The sequence below is a fragment of the Arvicanthis niloticus genome, chromosome 1 (assembly GCF_011762505.2).
Source record: "Arvicanthis niloticus isolate mArvNil1 chromosome 1, mArvNil1.pat.X, whole genome shotgun sequence".
Lineage (NCBI taxonomy): Eukaryota > Metazoa > Chordata > Mammalia > Rodentia > Muridae > Arvicanthis > Arvicanthis niloticus.
Genome location: NC_047658.1, coordinates 16,990,216 through 17,017,055, shown reverse-complemented (window position 1 = coordinate 17,017,055; position 26,840 = coordinate 16,990,216). Strand labels below are relative to the sequence as shown.

Below are 26,840 nucleotides of genomic sequence, written 5' to 3'. Positions count from 1 at the left end.
AAGTTTCTTGATTGCTTCTGCATATGTATGGTTTGTAGGAAAAAATGAGGAAATTATCTTATCTTTCTTTGATAAACTATCTCCTTCAAAAGTAGTCAAAGAAAAGTTAATTATTTTACTTGTGTAACAATTGATGACTACACTGATTTCCTAGGCACAGTCTAAACACAAGAGTCATAAAGATGACCATGATTTAAACCAAATAGGTAATGTACCAATGTGAATAATATCCTGAAACAGTTAAAGGGATGATTCAGGATGGAATAAATTGACAAGTGCTTGTAGGATGGAACTGTACTGAATACATGTGGGCTGGTATAAAAGAGTGACATTGAGCAAAGGTAAAAGCATGGAGTATATGGACCACTCCCCAAAATGAGGTAGATTAGGTACAGACATTCTTTTCACTCTATTCCCCAAGACCTTATCCCTCGATGTCATCTTTAGTGATGCAACCAAAAACCAGCTGAAGCCTCCATTCCTTTCCCATCTTTAGTGGATAGCATAGACCATCCACTTCGATTCTACCTCACTAACTCATGCATACAAGCTTCCAAATACAACAGACATGCCCTGGTAAACTATAGGCCAGCCATATCCTGTAGAAAACCAAATAAGCTCCCCACACACCTTTTCCTTTCTGGGTTGTCCTACTTAACCCACCCTACCCACACACATGTTATTCCTAGCTCTGCAGCCTTCTGTGTCCTTGTGATCCCATCTCCTATTGATTCTTCAGATGTTGACTACTGCCTGTCTCTCCACACTTGTTGCTTTGTCTCATATAGCAATTTCAATATAAACCATCTGCAAAAGGCAGGCCAAAACAGACGTACAACACTTCTACTGCCCCCTGAAAACAAATTTTCTCAGTCTTATTTACAACTCTATAGCATAATATTTTTATCTCGTTTTCCTTTTTGAACCCATCACCAACAGATAAAAAGGACCTTCTCTACTTTTTTGTTGTTGTTGTTGAATTTGTAAGAATTTTTTTACTGGATATTTTATTTACATTTCAGATGTAATCCCCTTTACTCATTCCTCCCCACACACAGAAACTTTCTATCTGATCCCTCATCTTCCTGCTTCTATGAGGATATGCCCCCACCCACCCTCCAAACTTGCTGTACACGATTTCCCTTACACTGGGTTGTCCAGCCTTCACTGTACCAAGGACTTCCCCACCCATCTATGCCTGACACTGTCATCCTCTCCTACTCATATAGCTGGAGCCATGGGTCCCTCTCTATGTGTTCCCAGGCTAGTGGTTAAGACCCTGGGAGCTCTGGTTGGTTGGTAGTGATGCTCTCTCCATGGGGCCAGCAAATCCTTTCAGCTTCTTCAGTCTTCCCTCTCACTCCTCCATTGGGAACCTCATGATCAACTCAATGATTAGTTGTGAGTATCCACCTCTGTATATGTCAGGCTCTGGCAGACCTCTAAGGAGACAGCTATATCAGGCTCCTGTCAGCATACACTTCCTGGCATCCCCATCAGCATCTACCTTTGGTGACTGCACAAGAGATGTATACCCAGGTGGAGCCATCTCTGGATGGCCCCTCCTTCAGTTTCTGTCCCACACTTTGTCTCCATATTTGCTCCCATGAGTATTTTGTTACTCCTTCTAAGAAGGGCCAAAGCAACTATACTTTGGTCTTCCTTGTTCATGAGCTTCATGTGATCTGTGAGTTTTATTTTGGATTTTGATGGAAATAGAAGATATCAGAAGATGGAAAGATCTCCCATGCTCCTGGATTGGCAGGATTAATATAGTAAAAATGGTCATCTTGCCAAAAGCAATCTACAGATACAATGTAATTGCCATCAAAATTTCAAATCAATTCTTCATAGATAATGAAAGAGCAATTTTCAAATTCATTTGAAATAAGAAAAACCCAGGAACAATTCTCAACAATAAAAGTACTTCTGGGGGAATCATCTTCCCTGACCTCAAACTGCAATACAAAGCAATAGTGATAAAAATTGCATGGTATTGGTACAGAGACAGACAGAAAAATCAATGGAATAAAATTGAAGATCCAGAAGTGAACCCACATACTTGATTTTTGACAAAGGAGCTAAAACCATCCAGTGGAAAAAGGGCAGCATTTTCAACAAATGGTGATGGTTCAACTGGAGGTCAGCCTGTAGAAGCATGCAAATCAATCCATTCTTATTGCCTTGTAAAAAGCTCAAGTCCAAGTGGATAAAGAACCTTCACATAAAACGAGATACACAGAAACTAATAGAAGAGAAGGTGGGGAAGACCCTTGAATACCTAGGCACAGGAGAAAAGTCCCTGAACAGAACACCAATGGCTTATGCTCTAAGTTCAAGAATTGACAAATGGGACCTCATAATATTGCAAAGCTTCTATAAGGCAAAGGACACTGTTAATAGGACAAAATAGCAACAAACATATTTGGAAACAATCTTTACGAATTCTACATCTGATAGTGGGCTAATATCCAGTATATACACAGAACTCATAAAATTAGAGTTCAGACAACCAAAAAACCTTATTAAAAATGGGGTACAGACCTAAACAAAAAATTTTCAACTGAGGAAACTTCAATGCTGAGAAGCACCTAAAGAAATGTTCAACATCCTTAGTCATCAGGGAAATACAAATAAAAACAACCCTGAGATTCCACCTCACACCAGTCAGAATGGCCAAGATCAAAAACTAAGGTGATAGCAGATGCTGGTAAGGATGTGGAGGTGGGATTGCATGCTGATACAACCACTCTGGAGATCAGTCTGGAAGTTTCTCAGAAAATTGGATATTGCATTAGCTGAGGGCCCAGCTATACTACTCCTGGGCATATACCCAGAAGGTATTCCAACATATAATAAGAACATATGCTCCGCTATGTTCATAGCAGCCTCATTTACAATAGTCAGAAGCTAGAAAGAACCCAGATGTCCTTCAACAAAAGAATGGATACAGAAAAATGTGGTACATTTAAGCAATGAAATATTACTCAGCTATTAAAAACCTATATGAGAAATTCTTAGTCAAATAAATGGAATTAGAAAATATCATCCTGTGTGAGGTAACCCAGTCACAAAACAACACACATGGTATGCACTCACTGATAATGAAAGGGTTAAAAATTAAAAAAAACTAACAGGCAGAGCAGAACCAAGAGTGCAGGTCAGCTTGGTCATGAGCTCTGTGTTTTAGGAACTTGGCTGACCTCAAGATAGATGGTTCATTATGAATAGGCTCTAAGAGAATAGCTTATACAAAATGTTCCCCATGACTGTCACAAACTGAATAATAGGCTGGGACTTTCATAGGCACTCTCCAATAATCCTCCTTCACTCCCCCTGGGTTGTGGTTCCCCCCTCCCCTGAGTTGTGGTTTTTGGCTTTAAATTCTCTCTGTCTCCAAAGCCCTGGGGTCAGACCCCACTGCCCCTGTGTGTGCATGGGTCTTGACTTCAACATGTTGATCAAAATATACCTCTTGCTGATTACATCAAGTTCAGTGTCTTGTGAGTTAATGGGTGGCCATGAATTCCTGAGGCTTGGATGAGGTCCTCCCTTTGTGGAGGCCTTACAATAATTAGATGTTATCCTAAAGCTCGTAATCTCCAAGATACAACCCACAGACCACATGAAGCTCATGAACATGGAAGACCTAAGTGTGGGTGCTTTGGCGCTTCTTAGAAGGAGTAACAAAATACTCATGAGAGCAAATATGGAGACAAAGTGTGGGAAAGAAATTGTAAGAGGGGCAGTCGGGAGACTGTTCCACCTGGGTATCCATCCCTTGTGCAGTTACCAAAGGTAGATGCTGATATGGATGCCAGGAAGTGCATGCTGACAGGAGCCTGATATAGCTGTCTTCTTAGAGGTCTGCCAGAGCCTGAAATATACAGAGTTGGATGCTCACAGCTAACTATTGAGCTGATCATGGGATTCCCAATGGAGGAGTGAGAGAGAAGGCTGAAGGAGCTTAAAGTGTTTGGAGCCCCATGAGGAGAACCACAATACCAATCAACCAGAGCTCCCAGGGTCTAAACCACCAGCATGGGAGCACATAGGGAGGGACCCATGACTCCATCTGTATATGTAGGGGAGGATGTCCTTGTTGGGCAAATGTGGGTGAGGAAGTCCTTGATACAGTGAAGGCTTGGACACCTCAGTGTGGGGGAAATCGTGGGTGGGTGGGTGGGAGAGTGGGTGAGGGAATATACTTATACAAGCAGGAGTAAAGGTGGTGGGATAGGGAGTTACTGGGTGGGGCAAAATGGGTAAAGGGGATTACATCTGAAATGTAAATAAAATATCCAATAAAAAAGAAAAATAAAGTGGTTCTGATAAAATATCACAACATTCAAAAAAGGAAAGAAAAAAAGTACAGTTGAAATTTCTTAAAATGTTTACATATGTGTTAGAAAATCTAATTGGAATCACCAAATAATGGGCAAATAAAAATTCAGATGAACATTTGTAGCCAGTAAATGAGAGCTGTATTGTGAAATGAGCTGCATATAATTTTATCCAGAGGGGCCTCATGACAGCCCTTAACAACCCAGCTGGTAGTCAAGGCTATTGGCTTTTCTATGCAATAACTGACACTTCATAATTCACTGAGCATAGAGAAGTCAAAATGGCACCTACCTAGAGTCTTTAGACCATTGAATAGTTTTCACAGTATTCAGAGGTACTTTGCATACTACTAGAAGAAAAAAAGAAAACACCACAGAGATTTTAACCCTGTATTTCATGATGGTGAACTGCCTGCAGAATACCCTAGTACAATAGTGGCTCAAAATTTTTGAAAATAACAACTCACTATCTGATTCAAATAGAGGCCTACTTCATGATATGAAACCCATGGCTGACAATGCTTTGGTAGCCACATACCTGAGATTATTAGATAGGTAATAGACTGAGGAAAAACTAAATACTAATGTCCTACAGTAATGTAGTCTATTTGTAATGACATTTTATTATAAAAATAGAACAATATTTTTCTCAGTTTTCATCAGAGTAATGTCTTCCTATGCTAAATAAAAATAATAGAGGCACACAACTGGACTACAATCAGAGAATGACAGATGTTGAAACATTCAGTTCTAAAACGCTGATCTCTATAAAGATCTCTGGCTTAAGGGCTAAGGGAACAGGGCAGGAAATTATTCAGAAAGATTGTAAGAAACAGTGATGATGGAAGACACTGATGAAAGGAAGCCTTCTCTATACATCAGGACTTAAATGGTATGAAATTACAGAAAGATGAGTAGCATGCAAAAGTGTTATATATGTATAAACCAGATAAGGTCTTAGTGCAGAAATGGCAACTATACACAAGCCCCCTATCTATTACCACAGAAGCTATTTCAAAATAATAACTGCTGGCAATGAAAATTTTATTTTTTCGATGGATTTCAACTGGGTGATTCAATAAACTTAAGGTCCAGCCCCAGTAGCTGATGGCCAACACAAAAATAATTCACTAGGATTTTGGAAGGTTTTATTTTCTCGCAATGCTTTGCCTTGGCAATTCTTTTAACCTTACATGTCATAGAGTACATGTTACCATTCCTGATTTTTTACAATAGGTTGTCTAAGTGTGAAAATCTCTGCGTGTACGTGTGTGTGTGTGTGTGTGTGTGTGTGTGTGTGTGTGTATGAATGTCTGCATGTGACTCTTGCAACATTTCTTTTGGTCCTTATTTATTTAGTTAGTTTATTTGTTTCATGGTATTCTGGTTTGTTTTTATTGTATTTTATTTTATCATTATAAATTACATTTCTTTTTGTATTCTAATGAAAGAGAAAAAGAAACAGTATGGATTAGTGTTGTTGGGAAAGTAGGTAGGAATTAAAAGGAATTTAGGGATGAAAATGCACAAGAATATATTCTATGAATCAAAACTACTTTGATATTACAACATATACCATTCAGAATGCCTAAGAACAAAGAGAGAAGTCACAGTTCATTGTAACAAGGATGTTGAGCATGGAGAACACTCTTTCATTGTTGGTGGAAGAGCAAACTTGTACAGGCACTATGGAAATCAGTATTTCTGCAGAAAGATGGAAATCAGTCTATTTCATATTCCAGCTTTACTGCTCTTAGGAATATACCCAAAGTATGCATCATCCTACACCACCAAGACATTTGATTAATTGTGTTCATTGCTGCTCTACTTACAAAAACCAGAAAATTGAAACTACCTAGATATCCCTCCACAGAAGAATGAATATAGAAAATATGATACATTTCCATAATGGAGTATTAATACTCAGATGTTAAAAATGGTTTCATGAAATTTGCAGAAAATATGTGAAAATAGAAAAGACTATACTGAATAAGGTATGGCAATCCTAGAAAGATAAATATTGTATGTATTTGCTTACATTGTTAATTTAGCTGTAAATAATTTGTAATAAAATACATGATATAGTATTTAAGAATAGAGGAAGGAGATAGATAGTCCCCTAGATCTCCACTGAAAGATAGAGTTTATGAGTGGACTGAGACAAGGAGGATGAAAATAGGCAGGAGGTGAGATGGAATTGAGTGAGGGAATGAGGACAAGGACAGCTAGAAATAAAGGTCATTGAAGGAGCAACATGGAAACCTGATGCAATGGAAACATCCTTTAATATATGAAGGTGATCCTAATGAAGTTTCCATATAGTGAGGGAAACAGAATCCCAATGGTCATCTCTTGTCAACAAATGAAGTTATGAGTACTGGGACTGGGTTTCATGAATATGAGTTGTTGGTTTAAAATATGCAGTAGAATCTGCCCTCCCACACCAAAAAATACAGGCTATTTCCAAGACAATAAATTGCTCTGCAAAAACTAACAACAAAGTTACACTGCTAAAGATAACATAGCAGAACTCATCAAACATGGAGTGATGGGACAGTTCCTGCTTCAGTTGTTGGAGAACCCACATGAAGACTAGGCTGCACTTCAGCTACATATGTGCAGAGGCCTAGGTTTATCTCATGCTCACTTTTCAACCACAATTTTTTTAATCTACATTTAATCCTGCCCAGAAGCTATGCTATTATATTGGTAGTATAAACATTGAGGGAATAACCAACCAATGGCTGGTTTGACTCCATGGGATGCAACACATTTCTGACACTATTTGAGCAAACCAGAAACCAGTGACTAGACAGATCAAAGACTTTGGGTAAAGCCAATACTACCTATATCAAAATATGTGTCCTAAACCTATTCTGCCATACTCATAAATCAATGCATTATTCAGCCATCATCAGAGAGGTTTTATTCTTTATTCCTGCAGCAGAAAGAAGTAAATACAAAGAAACACATACAGATATTATGATGTGTGTGTTTGTGTGTGTGTGTGTGTGTGTGTGAGAGAGAGAGAGAGAGAGAGAGAGAGAGAGAGAGAGAGAGAGAGAGAGAAAGAGAGAGAGAGAGAGAGAAAGAGAAACAGAGAGAAACAGAGAGACAGGGAGAGCTGGAGACAGGGAGACAGAGGAGAAAATAAAATAGCTTTAATTGGGGTATCTCTGTATCTATTCCCTGTTCTCAAAGTTTAGATCACTCCATAGAAAATGAAGCAGAAGGAGCAGGGGAGCCAGATGGGACAGAGGACAGCAGAAGAACAGTGTTTCTACAACAAACATGCAATGCTTATATGTACACGCAGAGACTGCAGCAGGAATCACAGGGCCTACACAGGTCTGCACTAGGTCCTCTGCATATACAGCAGAGCTTTCAGTTCAGTGCTTTCATGGGACTCCTTATTAAGTTTCTGGTTTTTGAGTGCTCTCTTGGACTTTTTATTTTTCTACTGTCTCTTCTTCCACAGCTTGAATATGATAGTTTTAAAAATATTATTAAAGTTTATTTTATTATATATTGTTGTTCTCTTATAGAAACATGTTCAATTCTAATGAGAGACAGAAAAGGAGTAGATGTGGATGAGTGAGAAGGTGGGAAGGATTCTAGAAGAAATGGAGGGAGGGGAATTATATTCTGAATATAATGTATGAGAAAAGAATCTGTGTTTAATAAAAGGGAGACAAACATTTTACATAAACACATAGCATGAAATAAGTAAAACAAAAGAAACTTAGCAATGATAGAGATTAAATATATGTTCTAGAAAAATCAAACTTCACTGCTTAGTCACCTACTATGTAAAACAACAATAACAACAACAACAACAATAACAACAACATCATTATACTGGTAATAATAAGGAATATGAGGAATCCAAGTGTTAAGTGAATCCTACATTTGACTGAGTATTGTTTGAAATGTAAAGTATGGTGCTAAAAACATTGTGTCCATGGTGAAATAATACAGATCATTAATTTGTGTGAAAGGTGAATATTCAGGGAAACATAACTGCAATGGATCAGCAATGTAAGTCAAGGATGATGTCAATATCTAGAGTGTGTGCTTTCAAAAAAATAAAACTAATAACAATGCTTAAATGTCTAATCAGGGAATAGGAGAGAATCTCTTACTTATATCCAATGTTTTCCCATTTGCTTACATATAGCAGACTCCTGAGGAAAAGCTGGAAACTTCTCTGAAAGCTTCTCTGAAAGCCTGTATTCACCTGTCAGGTTGGAAATCTCATTGTCTGCACAGGGAGTACAATCAAAGCAGCAGACAGCCTTGCCTTCCTGGGCAGCTTTCCTGAATCCAGGCTGACAGCTCGCACTGCACACAGACTGAGGAATCTAAGAGAAATGAAAGCTATTAGTAAACACTTTGACTTTCCTGAAAATTTTGAGTAAATATAGAATTTTTGGGTAATGAACATTTATTTTCATATGCTTACACTTACAGTTGAAGCAAATAAGGTTTGATATTGCTAATTTTATCATCTTTTTGGCTATACAACCCACATGTTTAAGTCTTGGTCCAATTCCTGAAGATGTTCATAAGTACAGGTGACTAAAGTAGTGTTCAAGAAAGTCATGATATCTTTTCGGTCTGGGCCCAGAAACTGAGCAGATACCGGAAGGCAGCTCTGCCTCCAATCACACAGAACCCAGAGGAAGCAAGGCTCCCAGGAACTTGAACCTGGGAAGTATCCTAGGTAAGCAGACAGCAATGGCCACCCCAAACATGGAGTAACTGGGACCCACAAGGACCCAGGAAGTTGCTCCTGGCCCTGAGCACTGGATCCTTCTGGTCTAGGCCAGAGCACTGAGCAGATCTTGGGTGGCAGCTCTCCTGCCAATCTCTAAGAACCCAGAGGAAGCAGGGATCCTGGATGCTCTAACCTGGGCAGTATTCTGTCTGTGCTTGAGCACTGAGCAGAGTTTTGGCCCCAGCTCTTACCCCAGTAGTTACACCCACCCCACAAAGTTCCGATACAACCAAGATAACAGGAAAGACAGGCTCCAGTCAGCAACAGGGCAGGTAACACTAAGGAGATACAGATGGCAAAAGGCAAGCACAAGAACATAAGCATCAGTAACCCAGGGTACTTGGCATCATTAGAACCTTGTTCTCCCACACTAGAAAGTCCTGAATTCCCCATATCACTAGGAAAGCAAGATTCAGAATTAAAATCACTTCTAATGATGATGATAGAGGACTTTAAGAAGGACATAAATAACACTCTCAAAGAATTTGAGGAGAACACAGGTAAACAGGTAGAAGCCCTTAGAGAAGAAACACGAAAATCTCTTAAAGAATTACAAGAGAACACAACCAAACAGGTGAAGAAATTGAACAAAACCATCCAGGACATATAGACAATAGAAACAAACAAGAAATCACAAAGGGAGACTATGACATAGATAGAAAACCTAGGAAAGAAATCAGGAGTCATAGACAAAAGCATCACCAACAGAATACAAGAGATAGAAGAGAGAATCTCAGGTGCAGAAGATACCATAGAAAATATTGACACCACTGTCAAAGAAAATGCAAAATGCAAAAAGTTCTTAACACAAAATATCCAGGAAATCCAGGACACAATGAGGAGACCAAACCTAAGGATAATAGGTATAGATGAGAGTGAAGATTCCCAACGTAAAGGGCCAATAAATATCTTCAAGAAAATTATAGAAGAAAACTTTCCTAATCTAATGAATGAGATGCCCATAAACATACAAGAAGCCTACAGAATGCCAAATAGACTAGACCAGAAAAGAAATACCTCCCATCATATAATAATCAAAACACCAAGTGCAAAACAAAGTATATTAAATGTAGTAAGAAAGAAAGGCCAAGTAACATATAAAGGCAGACCTATCAGAATTATACCAAACTTCTCACCAGATACTATAAAAGCTAGAAGACGCTGGACAGATGTCATACAGACCCTAAGAGAACACAAATGCCAGCCCAGGCTACTATACCCAGCAAAACTCTCAATTACCATAGATGGAGAAACCAAGATATTCCATGACAAAACCAAATTTACACAATATCTTTCCAGAAATCCAGCATTACAAAGAATAATAGAAGGACAGTCCCAATACAAGGAGGGAAATTATACCCTAGAAAGAGCAAGAAAGTAACCCTCTTCCAACAAATCCAAAAGAAGATAGCCACACAAAGATACCTTCACCTCTAATAACAAAAATAACAGGGAGCAACAATCACTGTTCCTTAATATCTCTTAACATCGATGGACTCAATTTCCCAATTAAAAAACATAGGCCAATGGACTGGATACATAAATGGGACCCAGCATTTTCTGCATACAGGAAACCCACCTCAGTGACAAAGATAGACTCTACCTTAGAGTAAAAGACTGGAAAACAATTTTTCAAGCAAATGGTCCTAAGAAACAAGCTAAAGTAGCCACTCTAAAATCTCCAGCTCAAGAACACAAAGGGAGGGACTCATGGCTCCACCTGTATAGGTAGTTGAGGGTGGCCTTGCCAGGCATCAGTGGAATTGGAGGGCCTTGGTACCTGAAAGTTTGAATTCCCTTGTGTTGGGGAATTGCAAGAGCAGGGAGGCAGGAATGAGAGGATGGTGGAAGCACACCCTTATAGTAATTGGAGGGGGGAATGGGGTAAGGGGTTAGGCATCAGTGGAAGTAGAGAGCCTAGGGGCCTGAAAGTTTGGATTCCCTGATGTTGGGAAATTTGAGAGCAGGAAGGCAAAAATGGGAGGATGGTGGGAGCACACCCTCATAGAAACTCCCAGAATTATATGGGTTAGACATGACAGAGGCAGGCCGCTAGAAGACTAGAATTCAAACAAACAATTATCTTGATACTGAAATTTGTTTTGAGAATTGTATATTGCAGAATACATAGCCTTGGCATATCTACTCATCAGGCAAGCTGAGCAGACCTGCTCAAACCTCTGATATCCTGGAACTCCAGCTGGATGCAGTGAAGATACAGCATCAGAGGCTTATCAATTTACTCTTCCCCCAACTCCTCTTTTAATATCTCAACACCCATAATCAGCTTGAAGAAGTTAATGAAGAGTTGGTGCCCCTATTCCCTGGGCTTGGGGACTTAGGTGATTAACATTGGGCTGTCTCTCTAGGGAAAAGTAGTTGGTTTGGTGAAACAGGGAGGATTAGCTAGGATTTATTGCATAGCCATAACCTACTGGTAGAAATGTGTGTAATTGTTATTAAGATGAAGTTATAATTTCTTAAATGGTACAAAATTTACTTTGATTTCAAATTTAAGGTTTCCATTGGTACAAGCTTCTTATTAATATAAAAGTTAAATGAATATTGTTACTCTCATAGGCATTGCACCTGTATAACACATTTAGGAATACAAGGCTTAGACCCAGTCCTTCTTTAACTTTTTAAAACTTATTTGAGATGGTTAGACAGTGAGTTAAGGGCCTATAGCAAATTCATGGCTTTGAGTTTATTGTTAGGGTGTTTTCTAGATTTTATTTAGAAATAGTCGGGAGGAGTTAACAGACAACAATCCAGATTGCCTTACATGAATAGTTGGTTTTCAATGTTGGGGGGGCTGACTTTTAGCAGAAAGTGGCTCTCAGCTTTGCAGCCATCTTGAGCCATATACCCTGACATGAGACTTGGATTACAATAGCCTACAACAGCTGAGCACACTCTGATAATCTTGGTTTAGATACCTTGGGTGTGTGAGATTAAAGGTGTGTGACTTAAGAGTGTGACCTAGAGATCAGATTTAGAGACAAGACCTAACGGCATTATTAAAGGTGTGACCAAAAGGCATGACTTAGAAGTGAGACATATAAAAGGCAGAGGCAGACAGGAGAGAGAATCAGACACTTTAGAGAGCACAACTTGGAGTACAACTTGGAGTAGGAATGAGGCATTGGGTAGCAGGCACTTGGAAGAGAACTTGAAAGAAATAACTTGGAACTTGGAGGCACTAGGGACTAGGAACTAGGGACTAGGGACTAGGAACTTAGGACTTGGGACTTGGAGAGAAGAGAGACTGAAGAATAAATGGGATTGAATCACACTCTGCCTGGTCTCCCTCCATTCTTCGAGTCCATTGCTGAACCCTGACCTGCAAAACGGAGCGGCAGCTTGGGCCAAGATACAGTGGCCACCAAACACGGGGCAGCCCGGGCCTCAACATTTTGCTCGGGCCGCAACATTTTAAAACATCAGAAATCCACAGAATTGACATTACAAACATTTCTGTATTAATGTTCATTTTGATTAGAGACATGTCTGCTCCTTATAGCTTCCTGTCTTGGATTCTAAGAAGAAGTTGAGCATCCTTGGAGTTACTCCAGTTGTGGTGAGACATCCACTAGGCAAGAATTGCCTCTTTTCATCTGCAGACAAATTACTGTCCAGAAAAGGACACACTTGCAGAATAGTCGACTGATTATATCTGCCTAGACAGAGTAATCAGCCCTTAATAATTCTGCATCACTAGGTCTTTCAGATGATCCTGGGCCAGAAGGCTGAAGATTGGATGCTCCAACGTTCTGTAGTATAGGGACTGTTGAGGTATTCACTGGTCTCTATACATTAGCTATGTTTTAGAAGCTATGCTTTGTGTTTCCCATAATTTCAGTTAACTCAGTCATTCTGGCTTTCTGACAGGGTTGAAATCTTATAGTCTTATAGCCAATCCTTGCTACTTACTTTCAGAGAAAAGATTTGAGAAGATGGTTTTCAGCTGACATTCATTCTAAAGACAAGGAAAAAAGCGAGGTTCAGAACTAAGTCTTTTAGTTTGGAGAGATGACAGAGGTTCTGCTTAGTCAACAAAATGATGGACTGGATATTAGGTTTATATTGCACCTTACTGACATAAATTGGTATAGTTATGCTCTAACTGTATTTTGAGAGAAAAGTTTTATTTTAACAGGAAGGGTGATATGTAGGAGGAGCTAGGTGGGAGGAGTAAGGAGAGGAGGAGTAAGGAGAGGAGGAGGAGAAGAAGAGGAGGAGCTAGGTGATGAGAGAGAAAGGGGGGGCAGACATGGAGGCAGATGTTCACATGTCTCCGCCAGTCAAAGATAGTTGATATATCAAGTTGGATATTAGGTTATACTTCTGATTGATATTGAGCATTACCAAATTTATAAAGCTGTTACTTAATATTAAAAAAATTGTATAAAAGCAAAAAGTAGAAGGGGGTATAGGATAGGGGTTTTCTAGGGAGGGGAAAGGGGGAAAGGGGATGGCATCTGAAATGTAAATAAAATATCCAATAAAAATAAATTAAAAAAGAAAGTCATGATATGAAATCAGATTTAACTTTTTTCTATGCTTACTGGCTACTAGGGGAATCTTTTATATTGAAAATGGTTCTTAATATTGACTGACAATTTTACACGTCTTGGATTCATCAGGGAAGTGAATCTTTTGCATCTCCATGAGTAGTTTTATACAGGCACCTACCTGAGATAAGAAGAACCACCACCATATGGGTGTCAGTATTTCACAGGCTGCTATCACTCACAGAATGAAAAAGTTATAGGAATTTGCATCCACATTCTTTGTTCTTTAATTTCATTCTAATTCTGGTCTGTGAACATGTTGTCATTACCTCCTCTGGCTTTTAAAACATCGTTTACCCACAATATAATGAGTGCTCACAGAGTCAGTCAAAACAACCTGACCTCCCCTCAGTTGCTTTTGTTGATTATTTGCATGAAGTAGCAAGTAAAACATTACATATACAACACACACACATATCACACACACACAAACACACACACACACACACACACACACACACACACAAAGACACACACACGTCATACCATTATGCCTTTTCAGAGGTCGGTAAGTTAAAATGCCACCTTACTTTAGTGTAATTTCTTGATCTAGATGACAAAATGAATCTATCAGTATTGTGAGGCAGTAACTAAGAGACCCTCTCTTTTTAAGAAATGTATGAGCATTAACAAACTTAAAAATAGACATATCCTTTGAACAGTGTCAAGGAAGGAGGAAATAGTCTATGTTATCTGTTTTTATGTGAAGATCCTTTTGTTAGTTCAGTGTTTATTGATAATAAGTGAGAGTCCCATGATCATTACATCCTGAGAATTAGCATAGCATTTATGAAAGGTCAGGGCAGTGAGACAAGTCACAACTCACCTTTGTAAATCCTGTTGGCCATTGTATCATCTGTTCACATAAAGAGAACTGTTGACCCTGGTAAACACTTTGAGAGTAGGTTCCTACTTTCACCTTTAATCCAAGACCACTTGGAAAATTCCAAAAATTAAGAATGTCATACTTTGTATCTAAGTTTTTTCCCTCATCCATTACTGTGTGTTCTGTCACATGTCTTTTCAATATATTTTCCTTTAGGAAAGGGAGAAGCTAAAAGAAATGCAGAAACATGCTGAAAAACATGAGATAGTAAAAGAGTTTAAAAACTACTACCAAGAATCTCATTTGAAACAGCCATGTTCAATGGAAATGTTGAAAGTCATGAAGCCAGGACAGCCTTTGTCACAGTTCCTGCAAAGGAAGCCAAATGCTTGGATCACTGTCACTCTGTTTCTCTTTTAAATTGTGGTTTCTGCCTCTTGCATTCTCGGAAACTTTCTGCATTATAATTCATTACATGTCTTTCCCTGAGAGAATTATGTTTAAGTCATTAGGAAAGCCATAAAATTTTTTTCAGCTTTTTAGGGAAATACCTTTTGTTGGCTCTATTTGGAAATCCTCTTTATGTTCAATATTATCACAACAAGCACAGATAAGCACAAAGCTAGAAATTTCCAAGTGAGCCCATGCCTTTCTGGATCTTCCTGGGTATCTTCTCATAAGCAAACCCAAACAATATAGTTAGAACAGCTTAAACTTAGAAATATTTGACAAATTCCAACTGGATAGGAGAACAGGTAACTGACTCCAGATTATTTTTTACATTAAACTTTGAGCTCTCTGAAAATGTAATGTAAGCATAGGGCATCATACATACCCATGGAGGAATAGAACTCACCAAGTAATATAGAATGACCAAAATAAAATTTTACTATTTGATAGTAGACATGATAAAATGATATAAATAAAAATATTACATATTAGTATTTGTGATTCATGAAACAACCAGTTCAGATATATTCTATTTGTCTGGAGTCCTGTAAAACTAGAAATGCTGCCAGCTTAAAAGCAGGCTGTCATATAATAAATATTATTGCTTTGGTGCAGACATTCCTTAAATTCTTTGCATTGGAGGTGTAGGGTAAATAATAAAATTGGTTCTATTTATTCTTTTCAATTTTGATTGATCTTCTAACTCAAGTGATGTGATTAAAAAATCAAAAATGCCAGGAAACAAAATGACATTATCTATATTTTTTGGATAATCAGTACCTTGTCTTTCTTCTGTGGAACCTGCAAATGAAGAACCAACCTGACTGCTAGTTAGACAGAGCTTTGTGATTCCCCTGACAACCATGCCATGGTCTCCTCTCTTTTTTCTTTTTTCCCTTTTTTTACTATTATTAAATCATATTTTTTACTTTTTAACATAGGGATTATAAACAGAAAAATGCAGGATGTAGGGAAGGGGATGACACAGGAGCATAGGTGTTCAGGGGGAGTACAGATATATTTCAGAACAGGGTATCAGCTGGGTAAAGTTTCAGGGGACAGGTCACTATGACTCTGCCTATGATTCACTTGTTCTTATCTAAGTTATTACTATCCACCAAGGCTACCTATTTAAAAGGTCTATGACTACTCAGGCTGGTAAATTTCCACAAAAGCTGCCTGTTTACAATAGCTTATAGCCATCTTTTTTCAGTGTTTTTCCACAGAGACCCAAGACTTTGTGTTATCAGGCATGTATGTCAGGCCTATTGCTGATTTTAGGCTTATGGCTGATTTTAGGTATTCAGTGTAATAAGCAGGGCTGCCCCTGACATCTCCTCCCTTCTCCAAGTATAGAAGGGCCATGGCGATTCTAATCTTGCCAAGGAGAGGATAGAGGCCTGGCCTCCATTAATTAAAGATGTACTGCTTCATCCTCTGCTCTGAAAAATATATATAGGAAATCTCAACTTTTCACTTTGAAGATATAATGAAAAACTGTGAGGCAATGTGTTACATGAATTCAATATAAACTTAAGTTTTTTCTTATTCCTGGTACTCCATTTATAAAGAACACTTACTCAGAATTTAGCATTGACCCCCCCCCCAGACTGAGAAACAATATTCTCTCCTTTGCTTATTGACAGCATAGTCTAAAACATATGATGTTCAATTTGAATCCCTTAAGAAATAATAAAATTGCCATATTGCTGGTATAATAAAACACAGCAAGGCATGTTACCTGCCATGGGGAGAATACCATTTCTTCTCCATTGGCATATGGTTGTGTCTGTATTTGTTGAAGATGCATTTCGTGGAGACTATAGACCACAGCATACACAGCATTGTATATATTGTAGCCTTCTTCACCCATGGATGGGTCAAAAAGGTGTCTGGGAAGTAAATCCAAAGAAGCATTAGAGTGGCAGTTCTCCAAAAGTTGACAATCAAACTTTGAAAATGAGCACTTGAAAAACAAATGCCAAAACTTAGGAAGATAATTATCCTCTGGGTATTTGTAGGGATTAACTGTTTGGACAAAATTCATAAACTCAACCACCTCTTCATGGTGGTGTGAAAAAACAAGACTCCCATGGAAGGACTCAACCATAAAATAATCAGAATGGCTATCAACATCCCATGGGGAGCTTAAGACCCAGACTTTCCATGTCACTAGCAATTGTGCAATATGTCGCATTAAACCTTGTACAGAAATAATGTCTCCATAAATAACTATGACATTTGCTGATGATTCCTCAATCTTCTCTATATTTTTCCATAATGCATTGGAAAATGCATTCCATGTGCCAGAGATCATTTTCAAAAAGGCTATGCAGATGCCATAGCTCTCCATATTTTCTCTCAAATCTAATAGGATCTGAGTCCCTCTGTGGTCATCTGGGAGGATCAGACCAACCCAGGTCCAATTGAAATGAAGCAACAAAAAGACTATGGCAAATGACAAAGATGTTTCCTTGGGAGCTATCTGATAGAGAGAATTAAACTGACCTCGGTCATTCAAGATAGAGTCAAAAGGTCCAAAAGTGACCTGAAAAGATAACAAAACACATTGGCATAAGACAGAATCTCAGATTGAAATCAACAGATGGAAAGAGTCAAGATGAAGATCGTCTTGTTCTGTAAACCCATACATTTTTTTCTACAAAAATTGCTGATAGGTCTTCAGTTACAATAACATAGGTGGTCTTACCTCTCATGTCATTGCATTTTAAGCAATTGAAATATGGATCTAATATAAAGTATCTTCTTACTTTTCTTTGATAGGTGATTAACTCTAGTGCCCCTATTTTAAATTTACAGACATCTATAATATCAACAAAGTATACATATCTCCTAGTTCCCACATCCCATTTCTCACCTGAGGTATTTTGTAGAGTTGTAGCAGTGTTGCAATGTGGGCAGATGCTGACCATGATGGTCCTGTGATTATAGCAGGTGACATTTTCTTGTTTTTACAGTCACAATTAGCAAGGGGACTGCTCATCCCTGTGTGCCAAAGAAAGGCACTATAAAGAATATTCTTTTCAGTAAATGGGGTATTATAGATATCATATCCAATAGTTGTATTGGGTAGAAGATGAGGGTTTCTGTTGATCTCCTCAATGGCAAACATAAGAGCCAGAACAAACTGGTAGTTCTTAAACTTATACCTGCACAGATTTCACAAAATTACACAGGAGGAATTCATAGACCATACAACTTTTCTATTTATTGCAGTGGTTTTATAGTATAAATGGTAATGTTTTTGTGAAATCATTATTATGATATCTTCTCAGGAATGACTGGAATTAAAAAGGGCATTTTAAGCAGATGAGATTAATAATATTCTACAATCATTAATCATAGTCTCCCTGATTCTAATTCATCATTGTATTCCTTTATTTATCTTTCATGTGTATAATACTGAAAAACCGTCCATAAATTGGGTTTTCAAAAAGATTAGAATTCTTGTTGTTTGGATCTTGGACATTTGGTTTCTACAATTATGAAAAGACAATATATCCTGATCCAATCACTCACTTTTCTGTGACAGTATGTATCTTAAAAATTAGCACAAAATTAATTCATATAATATATTGCCACAGGTATCATTCCTATAACTTTTTAATAGAGCAGACTTGAACACACTGTAGAACTGGCTGATGTAGAAGTATTGATGATTTCCTGGCTCTGCCTCTCAATTGATGGTAGGAGTTTATGTGAAACAATACCCAAATTAATTTCACCTTTGTGAGTATTCATGAGTTATGTGTATTCCCTATGTAGATGTGAGGTTTTGTGCATGTATAGTTTCATCAGTTTCATGATTTATGAGTGCACGGCAGAGAAGGACATCCAGGGTCAGTCCTGGCTGTCCACATGATTTCATCTGGGTTCTTTTAATGATTTGTTTAATTATTGACCTACTGACTAACCTATTTGATTGCTTGATACAGAGTCTGAGCATGTAGACTTGACTGGCCTGGAATACACTCTGTAAACAAATTTGAAGTTGAAATCATGAACTTCTGTCTCTTTTTTACTGGAGCTATAGAGAAGAGAGAGTATCATTCCAACTGACTTCACAGTTCCTTTATTGTTTTCAGCACATAAGGCTGGCACTCTAGCCAGTAAACTTGCAGGGAGTCACCTCTCCCTATTGTATCCTCCATATGATCATTAGAATATAAGAGTATAGTTATGATCTTTGGGAGGTCTGAACTAAGGTCCTCAAACTTGAATCTAGAGCAGTTTACCTTGTTAGGCAACTGTTGATTTGTCTAATAATAACGTGATAATTGAAAAAATTAGACCTTTAATGATGCCAAAGACCCACACACAAAGAAAGAACATTGCATTTTAGTGTCGAAGTATGCTGATCCCAAATCAGTTTACTGAAAATTATATTTAGTCAATTGTTCTTCAGTTGGACAAAAAATATTTCATAAGACATTTTTAGGGTTTTTATAGAAAAGTAGCATTATGTTATATATACTGGAAAGAACATTTCTCCACTAAATGTACCTAAAAAAAAAAAAAAAAAACAGGGCATCTTTAGATGTAGAGTTTTTCTGCAGAATTCTGGCATTTTAGTCACTTTATAAATTTTTTTTGTTCTTTTGTTTTTTGCTTCAGTGAATGCTTGCATCTCTGATAATTTGTTCTTCTCCACTCCTTTTCTAGTACTTCTTTTTTCCATTTATGTAGCTTCTGATATGCCACATATCTGATATGCATGATGCATGATGACACAAAGAATATTGTCTTTGTTTCTATACTCCTTTTCTGAGAATCTGTTGAAATTTATAGATTGCATGACACAAGGTGTGTTTCTTTTAAACCAAATGGATTTTTCTAATAATATCAAAGAAAATAAAACAAACAACTTTATGTATATAATAATTTAAAACAAATATGTAAGGATGCATTTGTATTTATTAGGATGAAATCATGGCAATAACAGAACTCATGAAGAGCAGGAGAGACTAGAGAGATAAAAATAAGTGTACAATGAGTGGCTATGAATATATTTTGAGCAAAAATATATGGAGGAAGTAAAAAATTATGGAGGACGCTGAGGAGAAGGGCATCCTCACGGAAAGACCCGCAGTCTCAACAAACCTGGACCACTGAGATGCCTCAGACACTGATCCACCAACAAGGCAAAACACACCCACTGATATGTGGCCCCTCACACATATTCAGCAGAGGACTGCCTGGTCTGGAGAGGGAAGATGCACCTAACCCTTGAGAGACTTGAGGCCCCAAGGAGTGGGGATGTCTGGTGTGGTGGGGTGTGGATGGGGACATTCTCTTGAAGACAGTTGGAAGAAAAGGTATGGGATATGGAGTGGTTGGGTAGCAGACTGTATGGTGATAAAGACTGGACTGCAAAAAGGATTAAAGAATACTAATAAAAAGAATTCTCAATTCAAAAACAATAGAAACCAAAATTAACCACACTTAAGTCTGTACATCTCAATGAACATCTATACAGTTATAATAGCCATTCTGAGTCACATTAAGAAAATTGAATATCATATATCTTTCTTACTCTTTATCTAGAATATGTATTATAAAGACTTAAGATTGGATCCTGTAGAACTTGATAGAAAGATTCTATTGCTGAGGAAACTACATACTTGAACCACAAAACATGAAGAAATTATGCAGTTAATTACTTACTTTATTTCTCCTGGCTAGATTTTATAGTTCTGCAAGATGCTATACATGCTATCAAGGAAAATAAAATAATCATCATTCTCAGCTCTGAACTAAGAGAGATACAGTACGGACTGGGATTAAGTGATAGGACATCTGGTACTAAAATGGGCACACATGTTACATCTGTATCTAACCTTTGTCTGATTTAATATAAGACACATTCTGTAGTATAGACAATATGCATTACACTATGAAGATGGCAAGGCTCTGTGATAAGGTAAGTCATAGACCCACAGGGATAGATTAATAGTCTTATTATACTAAAGTACAAAATCAACCACAAATGATTATTGATGTACCCATGGATTAGTGCATCCATCAGTCTTCCACATAGATTCTTTTTACATTAAATGCCAAATAATACATAAACAAATGACTGATTATGGTATAGATAATAACAGATTATATGGTGCTAATCCATAAATGTGGGTTAGACATCATACCCCTACCAACAAGGCTGAGTGATCATGGCAGAAAAGAAGTGGAAAGATTGTAAGACCACAGGCTGTGGATAATCTCAAGGAAACAATATTTTCAGTCCACAAGAGTTGTACATTTGGACCCATCATGATTATGAAATTGTGTACAAGACCATGTATGCTCAAACAAGACAAAATACCAACATGGAGAATATATGCATGAAATATCATCCTGAGCCAAGATACTATTGAGATTTGATAGTTACTTGGTGAGAGATAGTCATTTTTTTTTTTTTTACTGCTGTGACCCTTAGGTCAACCATACTCAAAACAAGCTTCCAGTGACAGTAGTACTTATAGAACACAAAGTGTACTTGACTAGAAAAATAAAAGAAACGAGTTTCTTTGGTAAGAGGATAAGAATCAAATGAGAGGATATAAGAGGATGGAGTGGTGTGTGTGAATATTTGTCAAAATGTTTTCTGTGAACCTATTAAAGAATTAAATGCTTTTCAAAGCAATGATAAAATTGAAAAATTATGTCTAATAGAGGGGCATTTGGTCAGAATTTTGAGAATCAAAAAACATAAATATAGTTTTAAGTCAATAGACAATATAGATTTAAATGAAAACTTATATAAATATGATATGTATCCTTTTGGTTATTTCATACATGTAAGTCTTACAAACACATCATCCAGTGCAATCCCCACTATGTATTTTATGTTGAAGCAGCATGGGGATCCAAGCTACACAACATAAAGCAATGATAGGGAAATAGGGTCTTTATTTCCAAGATTTATTTTAGATTCATATTTTGAGGAAACATGGTATTGCATAAATATGTTCAATTAATATATGATAATTAAAACTTTAAATTCAACACATTTTACTTGATACTTTATCATTTTATTCATTCAGTGAATTTAAAATCTGCATTATGTAGATTTTTAAACATTCATTTTAATATATTTTAACATGTGTAATATCTTTACTTTCTTCTAATGGCCAGATTTATTTTTCTTTTCTTGCATTTTTCTTTTGTGTCCCCTATTATTACAAATTGAGATCCATGTTCTTTGTCTCTTTGTCTTTTTCTTGTGTGTGTATTTGTGTATTTAGAAACAAATAGGTAAATTGATAAAGGAAACAAGCAGTTATTTCAAAAAACAAAATCCTGGGTTTGATGGTAAACACCATTAATACTACTGTCCAAGAAACAAAAGAAGGTAGGTCTTTGTTTTCAAGGTTAGCCTGCTGTTAAAAGAGAGTTTTAGGACAGCCAGGGCTACAGAGAAATCCATGTGTCAAGGAAAAAAAAAGATGAACCCCCCCCCAAGCAAACAAATAAAGAAAGAGAGAAACAAAAATGTTTCATTGGTATTAGAGGTACATGCTTTGAGTCCCAGATCTTGTTAGGCAGAGGCACACAAATCACTGCAAGTCTGGTCTATATAGTAAGTTTTAGGACTGCCAGTGCTATATGAGTTATAGAAACTCTGCTTCAAAATTAAAAACAACAAAAATGGAGTGAAATAACATATGAAGCATCCCCTGACCTCACACAACCCCCCAACACACTATTTTTTAAAAAAAGGTTAAACAAAGTGTTTTAGTTAGAATTATTATTTATTGGATGAAACACCTTGACCAAAAGGGAACCAAAGAAGAATTGATTATTTGGTATGTTTATGATGATTACAGTTGGTGTGATAAGACACCATGGCCAAAAGCAAGATAAGGAGGGAAGTTTTTAATAAGTGATAACCTCTACATCATCACCCATCACTGAAAGACATCAGGACAGAATATCAAACAAGGCCAAAATGTGGAGGCAGGAGATGACTAGGAGGCCACATAAAGGTTCTACTTACTGGCTTTCTCATAATGTAATTCTTGGCCTGCTTCCTTATAGACTTCATAACTACCAGCCCCAAAATGGCTTCACCCACAATCAGTTAAGCAACACCACTACAGGTTTTCCTACAACCCACTCTTATGGAGATATATTCTTAACTGATGTTCAACCCTTTCAGATGATTTTTTATGTTGCAAGTTGATACAAAACTGTGCAGCATTTTTAGTTTATGCTTTATTGCTGTTCAGACTAGTGGAAGTCAGGACAGGTACTCAAGTAGAGCAGGGCTACACACAGGAATAGATATACAGGCCATGGAGTAATGCCATTTATTGGTTTGCTTACTGTGACTTGCTCAGTTTGGTTTCTTATGGAACCCAGGACCACATTTGCAGAGGTGGTATTGGACTTGCAATGGACTGGGCTTTCCCACATCAAGGAATAATTAAGAAAATACCCTACATGCCTGCCTATAGCCTGATCTTATTGAGGCAATTATTGAATTGTGTCTTCCTCCTCTTCAGTGATTCTAGGTTGTGTCAAATTGACATAAAACTAACCAGTACACTAATAAATATGAAATAAAAATATCTACAAATATTCTAGACAATATGACAAACTGTTAAAAATTGGTAATAATAGTTTAATAAATGAATACTCAAAAATAATCTTACTAAGTGGTCATTTACAAGATTCTTATGACAATAATGATAGTAACAGAACATTCAGAAAAAGGTAAAATTCTGAGTAATTTCTTATATTATTTCTAAATGATTACCACATCAAATAACTTACATTGAAAATTAGAGAATACTTCATGAATTATTTACTCATTCAATTAGAGTAGATAAAATTTAAACATCATACAATTAAATGATTTTTAATCAGTTAATTTAAAATAAAATTGACCTATACAGGTCTAGATATTTTTGACATTTATTTCTATGTTCTATATTTATTTGTGCAAGTGATAGTTTGAGGTAAATGGTAGAAAACTATCCACAGTGCTGACAATGACTGCTATCAGCACTCACCTATGCAAACCATGACAAAATCTCTTACATCAGAAAAGGTGGTACACACATGAAGGGCTGCTTGTGTTTGTGTTTCTAGCTGTGCTGGAAATTATTTTTGTATACCACCAGGTTTTTTTAAAAATAAATTGTCCAGAGGAAAAGGGAGCTGGAAAACACAACCCAAGCACCAGTCAAAGAATAGCATGGAGATAACAAAATGTCAGTGGATAAAGTAATGCAGACACTACAGTTGTACTTCTCAAATAGATGAATACATCCCCAATACATAATAGACCTTCATAAAAGGATTTAAAGAATAGTCAATGGCCATTCTGACTGTGTATGAAGAAAAGATTACAGAGATACAATGCATGGAAATAGAGACCTCAATTATAAGGCCACAGGTAAGAGTGGAGAAATATGCTCAGGATCAGGGTATATTTAGGAATAGATCTCTTTTCACTGCTAAGACGCAGAAGGATAAAATGGACAAATCAATTTCAGACCAGAATTAGACACCGGATCAATGTCCCAGAAAATTTGCAGGAGCTCCATTTTTCTATTGTATTATTTGGGAAAATATAATACAAATATAAGTGTACACAGAAAAAATATGTCTGGTAAGTGTATAGGACAAGATTGGTAATATTTTATAGTGAAAATACTCTTTTCCACTAATGAACTTTTATTTCTGATTATGTAAAATTTTAGTATAAAAATGAATAATTTTTATAGAATAAAATCCTTTCATTCATCATGGAAAAGGCTCATGTACCTGAAAGTACACTCTTTGCACATATTTGCCTGTTGCTGCTTGATGTACAAAATACCACATACACATGTACATTGGTGCCTGGGCTGCTGAAGGTAGAGAAGAGATAAAAAGGAGAGGAAGAAGTAGCCTTAACTATAAAGAAATAGAAGGAGCTTCACCTAACATCCAGTGTCCCTAGGCTGCTAGGCATATAACAAGTATTTGTGATGTTATTTAAGATGTGATGCTTAAACAACTGAGTCTACCATGAATTACCTCACTGAGATATGAATTGTGGCATATAGACATAAAATTTTGGATCTGTGGCCATCTTTGCTGTGTTGGTCTCAAACTAAATATGACAAGACCCTAAATACCTCATGCTTTTTTACTTTTGAACATATTTCTTCTTCTACTGTCTTTAATTTTTTTTTTTTACTTAACACCCCACCAAGGATTTAGCAGTTACACAGCGATTTCACAATGAGCACAATTCACATTTCTAAGTATGTTTTCTTTCTTTATTTTATTTGTATTCTTCCTACTGATTTTCTCATATCTTCACAGACATTTACAAGCTCTATTTTTCTACTTCATAGTCTTTTATCACTGATACATAGAGATTCCAGATATATACTTTGGATAAGCACATTTTATCTCTTTTATAAAAAAAAAAACCTTAATTGTTGTCATTACTTTCCTAAGCAATCAGACTTTTCTGTTGCTATATCTTAAAATTGAAAACTTCGGAAAAGGTTAAAAATGCCCTTAAGTGGCCATCTTCCCAGATAGAGCATTTTGGGGGCGCACAAACAGAAAAGAGGAAAAGCACTGGAAACATATATGGCAAGCAGATAAGCATCTAAAATCTGCCTAAGAATAAAAAAAGTTTAGGACAAAATAACAAAACAGAAAAGAAAACAATAAAATAAACAAGAAAGAAAAAATTGACAAGGACTTATCTAGAGCTTATCTAAAATTGCCAATTTTTTGTCGAGACAGTCTTCTTCTGAAATCAGCTGACTGTAACATAGTCAGTACTTGTCACTCTAGAAACAGTCTACACACTCAGGAGTCTCTTCACTCAGTTACATCATCTTTCCCCACAAGAGTATATCTGGACTTCAAGAAAACCCAGAAATTCAAAGTCATACTTAGATTAATGTATCCATAGTCTGAAATGTTAACTTGGATAATATTCAAATTATCTGGTGTTACATGACTGACAAACCGAAGATCATGGATATTAAATAACAGCAGGGAAAGCAAAATGAATAACATCAAAATTACCACTTTTCCACTTAAAGAAGAAAAGAAGTACACAAGAAAATATACTTGAAGCGATTTGACAATGGAAAAGAAGAATTGTGAAAAACTAAACAGAGCTTTAATCCCTAAGTCCAATAAATCATAAGAATTCTGAACTCTTTGAATGAATAATTATACTTACTGTACACGAAAATCTTGGTAACTGTATAGCAAATATTTATCAGGAGCTTTGTTTTCTGTGTAAAAAATATGAAGAGGAAAAAATGCCCCAATTGTCACATCTCCTTGGTGGTAAAAATATTCCTTGCTTGTTACATAGCATTCATTGTCAGTAAAGGCACACACAAATTTGGGAATATACAGGAGTCCAAAGGTAAAAATCCAGAACATCCTATTAACATACATATCTGCCCAGCCATAAGACTGATTGACACTTATCCACTGATGTCCAGTAGGTATATATTTAGTTCACGTGTTTGTGAACATTTTGTGCTTCTGACTGTTAATGAGTGCCTCTGTGATGTTAATCACCCACAAGTTCTTCAGGACACTTCCTCCACTGCCACTGAGAGTTGTGGAACTCTTTCTTCCCTTAGGCTCTGCATCTGAGGCCCGGTGTTCTCTTTAAAAACAAGTCAGAAAATATGTTTTGGATCTTCTACTCTAGCCAGAGGCACCATGATTTCAGCCAAGAAGACAGCAGGAGCTAAAGGATCAACTTCCTACTGGGCTCTTTTGGCCAAGTTCAAAACTTTTAATACAATAATTTTGGCTGAGGAAATCTTGCTATATCAGAGGTATCAATGTTGGATAAATTGGAAGAAGGTCTG

At 37.0% G+C, this 26,840-nt stretch overlaps 1 protein-coding gene across 1 annotated transcript in view; it reads right to left on the bottom strand.

Moving 5' to 3' along the window:
• Nucleotides 1-26,400, bottom strand: part of LOC117716958 (vomeronasal type-2 receptor 116-like) — a 28,999-nt gene extending 2,599 nt beyond the window's left edge. The window contains exons 1-5 of the mRNA XM_034514110.1: nt 26,192-26,400; nt 17,849-18,140; nt 16,712-17,518; nt 14,521-14,748; nt 8,581-8,704 (exon numbers count right to left, since the gene is read on the bottom strand). Of these exons, the coding sequence (XP_034370001.1) occupies nt 8,581-8,704; nt 14,521-14,748; nt 16,712-17,518; nt 17,849-18,140; nt 26,192-26,400 (1,660 nt within the window). The remainder of the gene's footprint in view (nt 1-8,580; nt 8,705-14,520; nt 14,749-16,711; nt 17,519-17,848; nt 18,141-26,191) is intronic.
• Nucleotides 26,401-26,840: the final 440 nt, after the last annotated feature.